At 43.8% G+C, this 14,578-nt stretch overlaps 2 protein-coding genes across 3 annotated transcripts; both read right to left on the bottom strand.

Moving 5' to 3' along the window:
* Positions 1 to 192: 192 nt before the first annotated feature.
* On the bottom strand, positions 193 to 5,106 carry LOC306788662 (kelch-like protein 40a). Its single transcript, XM_079284263.1, has 6 exons — positions 3,898 to 5,106; positions 3,642 to 3,802; positions 3,421 to 3,528; positions 2,220 to 2,405; positions 1,849 to 1,998; positions 193 to 669 (listed from the first exon to the last, which is right to left on the bottom strand). Exons 1-6 carry the CDS (start codon positions 5,017 to 5,019, stop codon positions 558 to 560), a joined length of 1,839 nt encoding a protein of 612 aa, XP_079140389.1. The 5' UTR covers positions 5,020 to 5,106; the 3' UTR covers positions 193 to 557.
* A 1,978-nt stretch (positions 5,107 to 7,084) lies between these two features.
* On the bottom strand, positions 7,085 to 14,335 carry hhatla (hedgehog acyltransferase like, a). 2 transcript variants are annotated; one of them, XM_079285741.1, is made up of 13 exons: positions 14,146 to 14,335; positions 12,891 to 13,011; positions 11,515 to 11,582; positions 11,297 to 11,410; positions 10,827 to 10,847; positions 10,381 to 10,575; positions 10,068 to 10,277; positions 9,515 to 9,686; positions 9,194 to 9,338; positions 9,061 to 9,096; positions 8,759 to 8,960; positions 8,519 to 8,660; positions 7,085 to 8,191 (listed from the first exon to the last, which is right to left on the bottom strand). In XM_079285741.1, the coding sequence occupies exons 2-13, from the start codon at positions 12,994 to 12,996 to the stop codon at positions 8,049 to 8,051; spliced, it is 1,554 nt and encodes a 517-aa protein (XP_079141867.1). In that variant the 5' UTR covers positions 12,997 to 13,011; positions 14,146 to 14,335; the 3' UTR covers positions 7,085 to 8,048. The 2 variants fall into 2 exon arrangements, with proteins under 2 accessions (XP_079141867.1, XP_079141868.1); XM_079285742.1 differs by lacking the exon at positions 10,827 to 10,847.
* Between the last annotated feature and the right edge of the window lie 243 nt (positions 14,336 to 14,578).

The following is a 14,578-nucleotide window of genomic DNA, read 5'->3' as shown; positions in this document are numbered from 1 at the left end:
TATTCGCATCACTTAAGTGTCTCTTATTTGTTGCCATGTACATTTTGTGTAAATACTGTGACCTGTACAGTATGTGGAATCAGCTGTAAAGATGTTGAACAAAATGTCAGATGAAGATGAATAAAAAATTTGCACTGTGGACAGTCCTCTCCGTGTCGTTCCAGCTAAAAGTGAACACACCACTTGCAGCAATACAATCAACCATTTTCTTTATTTCTGCTTTAAATAAAGCAAAAAGCAGGTGTGAAAGGAATTTTATGGAATAATGTAACATAAAACAGATGTACAATGTAATGTAAAGACAATGTAAATCAACATTTTGGCTGTTTTTAAAATGTATTTGATATTCTAATTCATGTTGGTCACCCCTCTAGACTGAACATCTGTCTTCCCCTGCTGTTAAACATAACACTTTTTCATCTTCCGAGACCAAATTCAATCATTACCGTGAAACATTCCGTATAAGTCAATTTTGAGGCCAATGTCCACAACGAGAGCACTTGTTCACTTCAATGCTACGCCGTTAACCTCCTGGCACCGGCAACAGTTCAATTCAGTTATAACTTGGTGAGGCGCAGAGTGTTGAGGCGCACTGGAAGAATAGTGCATCCCTCTGCGTAGCTAATCTCTCGCAAGATCCCATTCCAGCACTGATCTGAGTCATCGTATCTGTGGGAAACATAAATATCCAGTGTCAGTAGTGTCACCCTTAAAAGAAGATAAGATGGCATGCGATGAATACAAATGCAATCTCAATGCCGTTCGTCATCTACAGAGAATGATTTGACATGAAAGATACTTTGTGGTGTGGCTCCATTAATAATCATGTATGGGAAGAAGAATGGAACAGTGTAGGAAGTTCATTTTTAGAGATAATTCTTTTCTGCATTTTAGACCCCAACCAACTATATGTTTATGTATAGAAATATACCACAGCATACACTTTGACTTGACTCAGCAGGAAAGGCCCATTAATAATGATGGTTCAGATCCATTTGACTATGTAAGAGTGAGCCAACACGCTCAATACCAGGCCCCTGGAACTGGAGCACCTTACTAGAATGCAGCCATTATTGTAAAATATTACAAATCTGGTGTTGATCCCTATTTACCTTATCGTCAACAGATCTCATGAAAAAGACCTAAACCAACAATGCATTCGCCTCTTTCCCAATACTTTACCTTGTCTGTGGCACATGTGCCATAGAGCCCAAGCCCATTTGTTCACACTAAAGATGTAAATCCTTAAAACAGGTCGTAACATTTCTTTTTTTCACTCTCTAAAAAGACTCAGTAATTTCCTGAAACAGATGGGAGCTGTAGTTTTTAGAAGAGATGACTTAAACAGGAGAATATAGGGGATTTTGGGGATCTATTTTCAGCTGCGGATCAATGCACATTCGGTGCTTGAGTGAGTATGAAAGGGGCTTCCTCGTTGGAGCTCTATGGCACAGAGGGATAAGAGATATCAGGCTTTAGCTAACAGACAACACATGTTAGTATCAATTAATTGTTATTTTATAGTCTTTCATTGGATTTGTTAACAATTAGAAAAACAGAATATCACCAGATTTATTCTTGAAGGTCATTCATTGAACCTGTGCTTTTCCTTTGGGCAAAGATGACATTTTCATCTTAATGTGACCGTGGCATCTGATTTCTCTTTGCTGTGTTGTCATTGACATTTTTCAAACGTGTATTTCAAACATTGCAACTGGCCAAATCAGGGGGGGGGGGGGGGTCCCATGTAATCTTACTGGTAGGATGAAATCTCAGTAAAAATCACATTATAATCCCTCATCACGTGTATTGAGCATGTGGAGGGGGGGGGGGGGGGGGGGCTCTCACCTCCAGATGTCCATCATCTCTGTTGGAACGGGCTCCTCACTGGTTTCACTGGGCATCATGGCAAAGCCCCCCACAGCGTACAGGAAACCTCCCATCGACATCAGATTGAGAGAACTGCGCTCCTGAGGGAACTCTGTGAACTCAGACCACCTGGAGCGCAACATGACAATAACACACACACACAAACAGAAGTTATGATGGTGTCAAATAAGCTGCTACATTACTGTTTGACAAGTAGTGCAACAAGTGCTATTTTATGACTTTATGCTCTGCGATTCACGCTCGATGAGTCAGCTTCCCTACTGTGGACAGATGCTTCACCTCATAACGATGAGATGAAGTGGGTCATATAAATAGAACTGTTGTCTCACTTGTTGGTGGCGATGTCGTAGATCTCCACAGAGCTGGTGAGGCCCGAGTCTGTGACCCCCGTCACCACGTAGATCTGGTCTTGGTGGACGGTGATACCAAACAGGGAGCGGGCCGTCTTCAGAGGCGCCAGGTCCTTCCACTCAAACTTAGTGGGGTTGTAGACACAGACTCTTCTCAGGCATTTCCTGCATGAAACATGTGACGCAGTCTCATTTACCCTGCACACCTGGTTTTGTTATAAAGCAATTCAATTTGTGGACCCAGTTAGCTCAGATGGCTTGCATATGACACAGAATTTAAACCAAATTGTGTAGATTCTAGATTCAGGTACTGGACCAACCAAGGTATTATTGCTTTCTGCACAATAACAGAGAAAAACACATTTCAAAGTTTTCAGATATTGAAGGAAAAATACAATTTGGAAAAGTATGATCTTCTGGCGCGCCCCAAGATACAAACATTCTGGCAAAACATTTGGAGAATTATGCAGCATATTCTTGGCCAGCAGATCCTATTCACAAGCAAGTCACTTTATTTGGGCGATCTGCCAGAAGGAATAACAGGAAGTGACAGCTACCTAAATATTAACGGTAGCAGCAAAAAAAGGAATTACTCTTAAGTGGCTACAAACCGACTGAAATCACTAAAGAAATTCACGATATGGAAAGGCTGACTTTCCTTCTGAGACGAAGAAAATACATAATAATTGCATAGGAAGATGGACAAAAGTATAAAAAGAAACATGTGATACAATGTGTTAAAGGGGATCGCCGCTGTTACATGAAGTTCAGTTTATTCGTCTCAAGATTGTATTATGTTTTCTGTGGGGAAAAAATAACCCTGGAAAAGCCCTAATGATGTCATAAGCTGGAGGTGTGGAGTTTGAAATCAATAAAAATTGGTCAGTTGTGACCATTTCTTAAATCTTTCTATTGTGAGTCCCGCAAATTGACATAAGTTGAATCACTGGAGTACCCTTTAAATATTGATTGATTTAGGTCCTAAATGTCAAACGATGAGATGTCCAATGTGATGCTGTTACAAAATGAGTGATAGAGCAATAAGGAATGAACTATGATTCCTTAAGGATTCGGCAATATGATGGCCCTGTCATGAACTGTAAAATGTCATCGAGGTATTTCTAAATGGAGTGATAAAACAAATGCTAAAAGATCATACAGATTATAGAGTGCCACGTACTTGCTTTCAGATTTTCCTCCAATGACATAGACTAGACCTTCATGTGATATGGTTCCATGGCCATATACTTCATAAGGCAGAGGATCCGACTCTCCCCATTTGAATGACCTGTGTACCAAAAAGAGATGTTACGTCATCATGCATGATTATCGTGAATCTACACACTCACTGCTGTGGTCAAAGCAAAACCATGTATCTCCTAATTTGATATCCACACTTACTGTCTGTCATAGATGATGACTGAGTTCAGGGCGTGCTCGCTATCCTTCAGTTCCTTTCCTCCAACAACAAAGATGGAGTTTTCAGCCTCAGTCAGGCCGAACAGACAGCGAGGGTTGGGTTGCGAGGGCATCCCTAACCATTGTGAACTCACTGGGTCAAACTGGGGGTGACAACAATTATATTTGAGGAATGAGAGGCGCAAGAGTAAAATGAGCAAAAAGTGATGTGTTTTTATGTCACAAAGAGCCACAGTACCTGCAGGAAGTAGGAGCTGAATGCTTCGTCTTTGTTCTCTTCGTTGTAGAGAAGTCCTCCGACAACAAACACCTGGTTCTCCTTGGTCACAAGGCTGCAGTGGTTCTTGGGGATTTCTGTGGACTCGGAGACCACAAAGCATTCATTTCCTACCGGGTCATAGGCCACAGTCCCTTTGTCACTGACCATAAGAATCAGCTCCAGCTCAAACATCCCAAAGCGAGGGTTGTTGTTGAGTATACCCGGCAGGTACCCTTCCTCCTCATCGTCCTCCTCCTCACTTCCTTCTCCCCCCTCTGCCTCATTACTGCTGGGCTTACTGGGCTTTGGGAGACAGCCCTTGTAAGCATCGTTGACGAGATCCAGCTCCTTCTTGATGTCCTCGCTGAACCGCAGGTACTGGTGACTCTCCACTTTCTCTTTGAAGTAATCCAAAGGTATGAGCCTGAAACGGATGCAGTGCAGCAGCTCTGTCAGGTCCTTGACCCGGTTCGTTTCGTCATGTCTGACCCAGTCCATCAGGGATTCAAACACCTGCTCCTCCCGCTCAATGTTGAGGGCGTCTGAAGTGATGATGAGGGCCAGCTCGCTCGGGCCCAGCTGCAGGAAGTCCTGGTCCCTGACGACCACCTGGTAGCGCTCGCAGATGAACTCTCTAGCGGTCAGAGCGAGCCTTGGACAATCCAGCAGCAGACCCAGCCTGAAGATAGCCAAGCAGTTTCCCAGCACCAGCTTCTCTTGGAGGTAGGACACACATACTGAGAAGATGGAGGGGATCTGGTACATGTTGGCAACCATGAAGATATCCTGGACGTTCTGTTCTGTCAGACTAATTTCAGAGGTGTACAAGTAGCGCAGGATCATCCCCATAACACCCGGCTCCACGTCTTTGAGGACAATCTCACGCTTCTTGCTCTCCTCCAGGTTGGACAGGAACATGGCCTTGAAGAAAGGGCTGCTGGCGGCCAAAACCAAGCGGTGGCAGGGGAACTTCTGGTCCTGAATTTGGAGGACACAGTCCACGAACTTGTCATTCTCCAAGAGGTCACACAGTCCGTCCTGAAGCAGACTCTGCTGGTACATCCGAGGCTGCTCCACCGGGTCTATGGTCAGGGCAGCCATTTTGTTCTATCTCCTCGTCCCGGTTTAGTTTTTGTGGGCTCCGTACTCTCTCCCCACGACGGAGCAGGACTGCCAGCGTGCACAGGGCTGCTCCGATCGCTGTGGATGGTCTCCACGGGTTGGTCGGCCGGTGGCTGCAGCTGTCCGTGGCTGTCAGTCACACCGGCGTATTTATAGACAGGACCCTCACAAAGCTGAGGAATCCATTTTGGTGGACCAGTCCACTCCTGCACCACACAGACCCCCACAAACAGCTGAATTACTAAGCATGGTGGTGACGGCGTGTTAAATCCAGGAGAACGTCTCACCAGGCAGCCTGACTGGCTCTTATTACGGCACTTTGATGTTTTCACACACTTTTTACGAGTTATCTTTTTCTTTGTGATCCACTATTGATCGAGAAAGTGAATACACTGCGGCTACACTGACGTTAAGCAGTTCACCATATTACATGTATACATTGGTGGAGGTACAAGGCGGTGGGTATCGGTAACCAAGATTAGCATGTTACATAATAAATCTCCTCTGACACCAGAAAGTGGAATAAACTCAAAGGTTTTAGAACAAAACACACACACCAACCACTAGCACAGCACTTAAATGTATTGTTTATTCACAGCGTCCCCGTGAGCCTTCCTCAGGTTACAAACGCAGCGTGACACGATTCACCATGTACCGTGTCACTTGACACAGGTGTTTCTAATTGTTATTTAACAGGTGATATACTAAATGTGCCCTTTTATCCCTCTTACATTGATGAAAAAAAAAGAAACGGATGGATTGAAATGTCAGGTCCGAGACATCTGGTCTCAAGTCTCATTTCTCACAATGTAATCAATGAAGATTATGAGACATGCTCACACTTGTTATACATGTGGAATATGTGTAACCACTTTAATCATTCGAGCCAGAGATACATCCAGAGTGATGAACAACACTGGCACCTATTGGCTGAAAATGAGATAGAAGTTGTGGAAGATTAAGTCCACCACTATTACTGATACAGACACAGGGAATGTCTGTTATTGCTTGTAATTCTGACTGTGCAATCCATATAATCAGATGAAAGCTCCTTGGTTTACGTAAATGTTTACTTCGAGGATATGACAAGGACGAAATAAGAATGTCTGAACATAAGAGAGGTATCAGATGAGGAGACGTGTCAACTGAAGGCAAACTCTTTGTAAAGACTAACTAAACGCAGTTTAACACACACAATGCACATTTTGAGGCTCATGTTAACTGAAAAAGCTAACTGTCAAACTGAAGGGAGTTATTAAATAGATTCATATGAAATGAATTTAACAATGTCGTGATCATAATCATTTCAACGTGTGATGTATATCTACTGGGATGTATCTATGGTTCTACTTCTTTGTCTTTATTTTTTCACAGTTTTGAAATTTGACTGTTCTTAAACTTTAAGTGTTTGAGTGATATTTTATAAATCAGTGCCTAAACCCATTAGAACGGAACACTTCAACTTTTGAAGTTCATATGGATTTATATGGATTTTCTAAAGGGAATCTTTTTGGTGAACTAAGGACCAATACGGATATAAAGAGGAAACCACAGATTTAACCTTCAGACCTCTCACAATAGAGATCTTGACTTGTCGTGGCAGGAGAAGCACAGGTGAACCTAATAACATGAATGAAAGCTCTGAGCCAGTTCCACCACACCAGTGAGCCAGTATGAAGGTCATCATTAACGCGATCAATTACACCTGTGCAATTCCTGCAAACCGTAAATTATTCCTCGAACAAAAATAAAAATACTTTTAAGTGTTCACGCCTGATATGTTCTTTAACAGTTGAGGGAGACTGTGGGCGAACCTTTGATCAACTTTGGTTAAACTGGGCCATCTTGTGGCGATACATGACAACGACTCACTGTCACACATGTAAAAGCCAACACAGTCTTTAGTCACTTATTAAAGCACCGCCACCATTGAAACAAAATGAAATTGTTTCAGATTTAAGACGGTGCTCACACATCCAAGCAAACAACCATACTTCCACTTTGGTCTCCACTCCGTTCTGCTGCAACAAACTTCTGTGTCACATTTGGATGAACCAAAACTTTATTTCAAGTCGAACATTTGAAACGAACACCTTTGAATAAAAACCCTACAAATGAGAAAAGGCATTACAATCTTGCATGCACTTCTTTTTCTCTCTCCGCCTGCTGCGCTGACGACAGACAGCAGGTTTTGGTGACAGGGAGGATGAGAGAGTGACCCACATTCCCTGCTGGGGCCTATTGCCTTTCACAGAGGGGCCTGGATCATGTGAGAGAGGGACGAGGAAACACCTACAGTAGTACAGTACAGTAGGAGGAAAGCTGTCGCTCTCTGGACTGCTGAACTACGTTACATTTTTCAAGTTTACGGGAGCGCTAATGCATTCTCCATCCACTTGAACTGTTCTATACATTGTGACTTGTATTTTTGCTTCGTGACAGAAGAGCAAATCTGCTTTACAATCAGCTGCAAGCTATGTGGAGGACCTCCACAGCACCCTTGGTTTATTGTCTTCATTGCACTCCATACACCCTGATTTCAAGTTTTTTAACCTTTCAGTATGGTTAACATTGTGGTGATTAGGCGTCTAAGGCTAAATTAAGTAAATAATTAAAAATAATTATATCTAAAGTGGACAGAGGAGACAACCACACAGATCATAGTCGTTCCTTAACAATGCTGTATGTCTTCATATATAGTATTAGGTGTAGCATCGTAAAATATTGAGCAAGGCCTAGCATTTGTCAAACAATCTTTTGTTCGGTTAAAATACAAAATGCCCCGTCGGTGGATTTGTGCCAAAGGACGTTCCGATTATCTACAGCAAGTGCACTTGAGGATATTTCACAGTTCAAAATGTTGCCTCGCTTCTGACAAACAAAGGCAAAAAAACAACAACACAGGCTGGTGAACAATACAGGTGCTGACTGGCTGTCACAGTCTGGTTAGGTACAGTTCGCAAGGCCGAGGATGAAACAATGTGATGCGGTCCGTTTTTCTGTCAGGTTTATTCTGCTTTTACTTTGCCCCCGTCCACGGCCTTCACCGGCTCCGGATCGTCCAGCAGGGCTTGTTGTCTCTCCCTTTCCTTCACCAGCTGGACGCCACAGTAGGTCACAAGTAACACAGAGAGGGTGGACAGAGGGAAACCTGGAAGAGAAACATAAAGAGAGGAAGGGAAGAAGAAAGTACGGCTTTAAAGGAATGCAGCTTTTTTTTGTCCTATGCCCTTAGTAGATGTTCAACTGAAGACAATCATGTGAACAACCTCTATGTTTAACACTGCTCTGTTGTTCTTTTATTCTACGTGAAAGATCCAAGGGAAAGAAAGCAACAAAGAGGATCTTAAGTTATGTGATATGTGAGGATGGCGCCCCTTAAGATTCTGTTGCTTTTGATGTCTGAGTTGTTCCCGCTTTGACGAGAACTGACAGAAAATACTTTGTTTTCATATAATAAACCTTTGTTATTCCCCACCTTTGAAAATCAGTCGTCTTCCCACCAGTTTGGCAAACCCCAAACTGTTCAGAGAGAGGACGTTGTAGAGGACAATGGTCCAGAAGTTGGCGGCGTTGAACACACCCCGGATCCTGCGTGACATGGCTTCACCCATGGCACCCTATAGGACACAGGCACATTAAGGGATATGGCACAAAACTACACCGAGCATAACGCCATTTATTGACTGCAAGTGATTTTAATCTCAATGTATCTCACCTCTATGGTTGAAAATGGTGGAAAGGAGAACAACTTGGCCACCCACAGCTCAAAGTTGAGGCCGAAGCAGTTGAAAAAGGACCAGATGTAAACCAGCTCACACGGGCCCAGCCACAAGGTGGTGATGGCGAAGGTGCAGAAGGTTGCCAGGAGCTCCTTGAAGATTTTATTGTGATCCCCGCCGATGTAGTCGTAAACATACCTGCAACATTACGACTCATTCAACCCGATGAAGGATCAAAATCTCTCTTCTCTATATAAACTGTCGGTTCTGTCATTTAAACCCGAGGTTTTAAACTCACTTGCACAGCCAGTCATTGATGCCTCTGTCAAAGTGCCTGAAAAAAGGAATTCAAAGTTTAGCGTGGGCAACAAGGATTTACGTAATGATTCATTTTTGTATGATTACACACAACTAGTGTAAATCCCACGTACGTCTCAGCGAAGACATAGAGCATGGTGATACACTTGGGAGGCTGAGGAGGGTCCAGGTGGTCCAGTGTAGCCACAGTGTTGATGACGCCGAACATTACGGCCGCTTTCACCCAGTCATACACCAGGTTGGAATAAGCCAGACCAGCTGCAAATCAAAGCAACACTGATGCTAGTAGTTGACAACATTAACGCGGCAACTTCTAATAAAGAAGTAGATTCTCATGTTTGCACATCCGGTTGGAGTAAATGTAATGCATAGAACCAACGTAAGATATTAGTCCTTTGTGACCACAGCCACGTGAAAACGTATGTGGAACTCACCCAGACTCCAGTCAGTAAGCTTGGAGACCAGCTTCATGTCACTGGGGATTGTCAAGATGTAGAGGTAGTGGAAGAAGACGTCCACCATCAGAATCACCCCCAGATGCAGCAAGGCCTTGGTGGTGATGTTCCACAGCTCCCTGTCCTTGCGGGTAAGCTGGGTGTTGTTCACCTGTGGAATCATCGATTTGTAAAATGATATGACCGCCCCAGCATCTCAGCAGACGTTTAACCAAAATAATTCTTCTATTAAAAAGGATTTTGAGTGGGCGCACACACTCGATAAACAGACAGTCTAAAAGTCAAATACAGCTATGTGGGGAAAGTCATTTCAATCAAAGTGTACATATGCACAACATGTTTGTGTTCTGTCTCTATCTAAATTGAATTATACAAACACATGGCATTATGAGTGGGTGTTACATTAGCCTTCTTCTGCAATATACACTTGATTGATAGCTTCATAACTACTGTCACGTTTCAGGAGGGCTGCTGCACTTTTTTCCACTTTCACTCATTTCTCATCACTCTCAGTTGAATCTCAGATCCCCACCTGGGCATGGAACCTGTCGAAAGTCATGATGGGTCCAAAGAAGAAGAAGGGGAGGTAGAAGTTGTATCGCAGCAGGTCGGAGAACGTGTAGCTGCCGTCCTTCCTCTCGCAGTTCTCCAAGGCAAAGCTCATACAGCGCATGATGCTGAAGCCGCATCCTCCATAGAACAGGATGTCTTGCAGGTCGAAAGAGCCGCTCACCAAGGCTTCCTGAGGAAGGACGACATCATCATCATCATCGATTATCATTTGTGTATCACCTTCTCATTCCCGCAGCTCGTTCTATGTCGGCTGATTCGAACCACCCGCTCACCTGCCAGGAGTTATAGGGCTCCAGCTTGATGGAGGCCAGCGTGGTGAGGCCGGCCACAAAGCACAGCCACTTCTTCTTGACCAGGGCGACGCTGTAGAGTATGACGCAGTGAGACAGTACCAGAGCCATGAAGGTCCAGCCCATGGTGATCAGCACTGCCAAACCACCGTACACACCAAAGATCAAGGATCTGTGCTGTGGGTAAAGAAGGGGCCACCGTCAGTGTGGCGTCACGACGGGACGACTTCTATTCTTGATTAAATGCAACACTCACGATGAATGGTGTTAGTACAACAACACTACATCTACAACAATGGATGCACTTTAAGATGGAATGATTACACAATGAGGGGGGGGGGGACAAACACATCTACCGTCCATGTATTAACAATTTTTAATGAAACACATGACAAACGTTATGAAATTCACAAGTTTATTAATGTTACCTTACATCCATCAACACCAATCTTCATTGTAAGCATGGAACAAGACAGAAAACACGTTTAAAACAAACTGTTTTAAATATGTCAAAAACACATGTTCACAGGAGAGAATAAGAGGTGCACTCAACAGACAGCATGTCCAACACTATGCCGATCATGCAGTCAATCACGTGTACAAATTACATTTCGCTCAATAGAATAGAATAGAGTTACACTGAACTGAACAGAACTGAATTACTTGTACAGCCCAAGGCCTACTGTTTACATCAGTACATGAGATTTTATATGTTTACACCACATATCATATTAAATCTTAAATTAAAATGTTGCTTGGCCTTGATTAGAGCAAAGCCTGTGTTCAAACACACACATACACACACACAACATATACACATAATAAGAGACATGCCATTACACCTGTACGCAGTCAGATCACACTGCAAGCCGACGGGCATTCACAAACGTGCACGCACCTTTGGAGCTAAGAGGGTGAATATCTTGGCAAAGATAACGTGACCCATGAGAGCAAAAAGGATATGATTGCGGAATGTAGAGAACCACATCATCCACTCGAAGTCTGCGACGTCCTGCGGAAAAGGAAGATGCATTACTCATTGACGTCTTTGCATTAGCAGATCCACTTATAGAACACAAGGAGATACTCAAAGGGGATTATATGTGAGCAATTTACCATTTTCCTGCCAAAGTAATGCCATCCTGGTTTCACGCTTTCCTTGAAGGCCTTTCTGTTTAAATTCTCTGAATAGAGAGGGAAGAAAAAAAGGGCATTCACCAAACAATCAACACCGTAGTACGATTTCAACTGCTGGCAATTTATGGTAAAGCTTCTGGGTAAATCTAACATTTAGGAATCTAAATTTCTGGGTTCTTCAGGGTTCTCATTTTGAGAATCATATAAATAAAAAACAGCTTTGGTGTTATTGTTGGATCGTTCACAATGAATTTAAGGTTTGAGAGCACATTCAGTCCATTTGATAACATCAAACATTACATAAGGTAGTGATTGCAAAGCTTTTCTATTTTGACATCTACACTCATACGGTGATAATCTGGTTGTAGGAGATTAGTTCGCTGCATAACCTGAGTCAACAGCTAACACACGAATGATAAGAATGAAAATATGTGTGATAACATTGAGAACCGTGACAGGGATGTTGAGACATTAAGTACACGGCAATAAATGCGGCTGGCACGCGGCCCCCGGCAGTAGCTCCTCCGGCTCTGCCTGATTACACTAATGGACATGAAAAAGGAATATCAAAATGTGAGGGTCAGTCAGGGAAAGCCTCTTAATTCTGGGAACACGGCCAAGCTTCTATTACGGGTGTTTTCGGTGCCACTGTGGCATGCAGACCGGAGAGCAGTGTGGATGTCCACGGACTGAGCAGCCAGAAAATGACCATTTCAAGAAAGTCGGGGGAAAAAAAGGAATCAGGAGAAAATGCATGAATGACTGCCCTGGTCCATCTGACTGCACAGACTGTGACAGACAGTGATTACAATCAGTCCATTCAGACCAGTGGGTGAAGAGGATAGTTTGAGCGTTTTACTGTCTGAAAACATGCAAACACTTGGCAGTGTTTCAGAGGGAGAGGTGTGGGATTAGTTGACTCAGTGTAATTGAGTCTTAGTCGGAAATATCTCCATCAGGAAAATGATTAGAATGTAATTGGACCAGCTCTAAATTGTTTTGTTATTAATAGGAACATGCAGGATTTCCTTGGGGGGGGGGGGGGGGGGGGGTCTCTTTCAATTTGCTCAATGAACTTTGTTCTACAGTTTGAGATTAAATTGAGCAGTGTTATAATAATGAATTCCTATTGTCACCTAAGTGATTTTTTCTGTGAGATGTATTTGGACTGAAGGTGCTGACTGTGTGTTGAGCATCTTACTCATACAGCCGCTACGGCAGCTGTTTCGAAAAATGTGCATTCGCTCTCACTCTGATGAATATAAATGGACTTCAGTGAACTTCAGTTCACTCTATAGCGTATAGTCGCGTCATTGTGTGCCTTTTGGACATCTCTTGACATGTCCTGCACTCACCACTTGAAGCTTCAGATATCCAACTGCCTGCCCATATCAAGGCCACGCCGAGCACGGCTGTGTAGAGATACAGCTCATATCTGGGGAGGGCAGCCTTGATCCCCATGGTGAACCTGTGAACCTGCAGCCCAACGGGGTGGAAAAGCAATCAGCAACACAACATTAGACCTGACTGAAGGCAAACAGTAAAAGTATGAAGAAGAAAACAAATACAGACACATCTGAAACCAGCAATGCACGATTGTGTAAATTGGAGTAAGGGGTTTATTGAGTTTTCTTGAGTGTTACTTTGTTTTTCTCCAGATGTCACAGATTATTCTGAATGAAAGTGTTACGTTTCAGTTAGGGCTGAGACAAGCCTGCACCTTGCCGGCCTCCTCTTAATAATACATGCTTGGGCGTAGCAACAAAAAGGTTTTGAGGCCTATACACAGTATGCAAATTGTTCACTTTATTCACCATTCATATCGAGTCCCTGGGCAATGCGTTTACAATGTACTCACTGAAGAAGAAAAAAACAGCCTATAATGCCACTTACAAAATCTACACACCCACAACTAAATCTCATGATGGGGTTTAAACGTAAAACTCCTTGTTCCAAAACACATGTTCACAGGTTCAACGTGACAGATGCCAGGTGTTTTAAGGAGGTGACATTTTACTAAAAGGGCTTTAGGATCCACGGGGCTGTGACTTAAATAGTACTGCAGAGCTCTGGCTCCTCGGAATCAGCACCGTCAGCTGCGCAACCCTACCTCTCCTTCCTATTATAGCTCTAGCAGTTGGTCTTGCTGTACAGCGGGGCAGCTGCAGTGCTATGTGATCTCTGAGAGGCACCGGGGACTCGCTTCAAAGAATAATTAGCACGGGCTGGAATGACCAAGAATGGTGCATGGGGGAAAAAACAGACAGTTACTTTCCAGTGGGGAATAACGCACGTGTACCTGAGTGTGTGTGTGTGTGTGCGTGTGTGTGTGTGTGTGTGTGTGTGTGTGTGTGTGTGTGTGTGCCATGCCACGCACTCTGAGCTGAAGTTAAAGGAGTTGGACTAACAAGTCCTGTCCCTGCCAAGATGTTACTATGGCTAAGCAGGACTCCAGCAAAGCGTCCTGCATACAAATACAGGTTTACCGTTCCGCTGCTCCAAGCATGCACAGCCGACAACACACAGTCCTTTCTGCATTGACTATTATATTCCTCTATTCAACCCTTTGTACCAATAAAACTGTTTTTTGTTGTTGTTGTTGTTACTAACCTTGTATCCGCTTCACACTGTCAAGATCGAGGCAGCGGTGTTTACAGCCAGACTCTTCAATATAGAGAATTATTGTGGGTTTTTTTTTAAATAAAAGTGGGTGGCGGTGGTTACAGCAGGTTTTCTAATTCATCCGTCCTGTGGGGGGCTTGCCGCTGCCTGCGATCACCAGCCTCGGCAAGTCGGGATGTTGCGGACTCAACGACAGGAGGAGGAGGAGGAGGAGGAGGAGGAGGGGGGGGGGGGGATATATTTATCCTATACTGCACCGCAGTGAGGGGTGGTCCACACCGAGCCCATAGGACCTTACAGGAGCGCAAAACACGCTGGTAGAAAGGGTTGAATAAGAAGAGAGAGAGAGAGAGGGGGGGGGGGGGAAGCATTTGCATCAATCAATAGCAGCATCTATAATAGACCTTTATTCAAGACATGA

Source organism: Melanostigma gelatinosum, assembly GCF_949748355.1.
Source record: "Melanostigma gelatinosum genome assembly, chromosome: 15".
NCBI classification, from domain to species: domain Eukaryota; kingdom Metazoa; phylum Chordata; class Actinopteri; order Perciformes; family Zoarcidae; genus Melanostigma; species Melanostigma gelatinosum.
Note: the sequence above shows the minus strand (reverse complement) of the source record. Positions and strands in the feature narration are given on the sequence as shown.

Coding starts and splice junctions, on each gene's coding strand:
- LOC306788662 (XM_079284263.1), bottom strand. CDS start 5,019: ATGGCTGCCCTGACCATAGACCCGGTGGAGCAGCCTCGGATGTACCAG. Junction 3,803..3,897: donor TCAGCTCCTACTTCCTGCAG/GTACTGTGGCTC, acceptor TGTCACCCCCAG/TTTGACCCAGTGAGTTCACA. Junction 1,999..2,219: donor TACGACATCGCCACCAACAA/GTGAGACAACAG, acceptor GTTGCGCTCCAG/GTGGTCTGAGTTCACAGAGT.
- hhatla (XM_079285741.1), bottom strand. CDS start 12,996: ATGGGGATCAAGGCTGCCCTCCCCAGATATGAGCTGTATCTCTACACA. Junction 10,576..10,826: donor TTGGTGTTGATGGATGTAAG/GTAACATTAATA, acceptor CTTTACCCACAG/CACAGATCCTTGATCTTTGG. Junction 8,192..8,518: donor AAGACGACTGATTTTCAAAG/GTGGGGAATAAC, acceptor TTTCTCTTCCAG/GTTTCCCTCTGTCCACCCTC.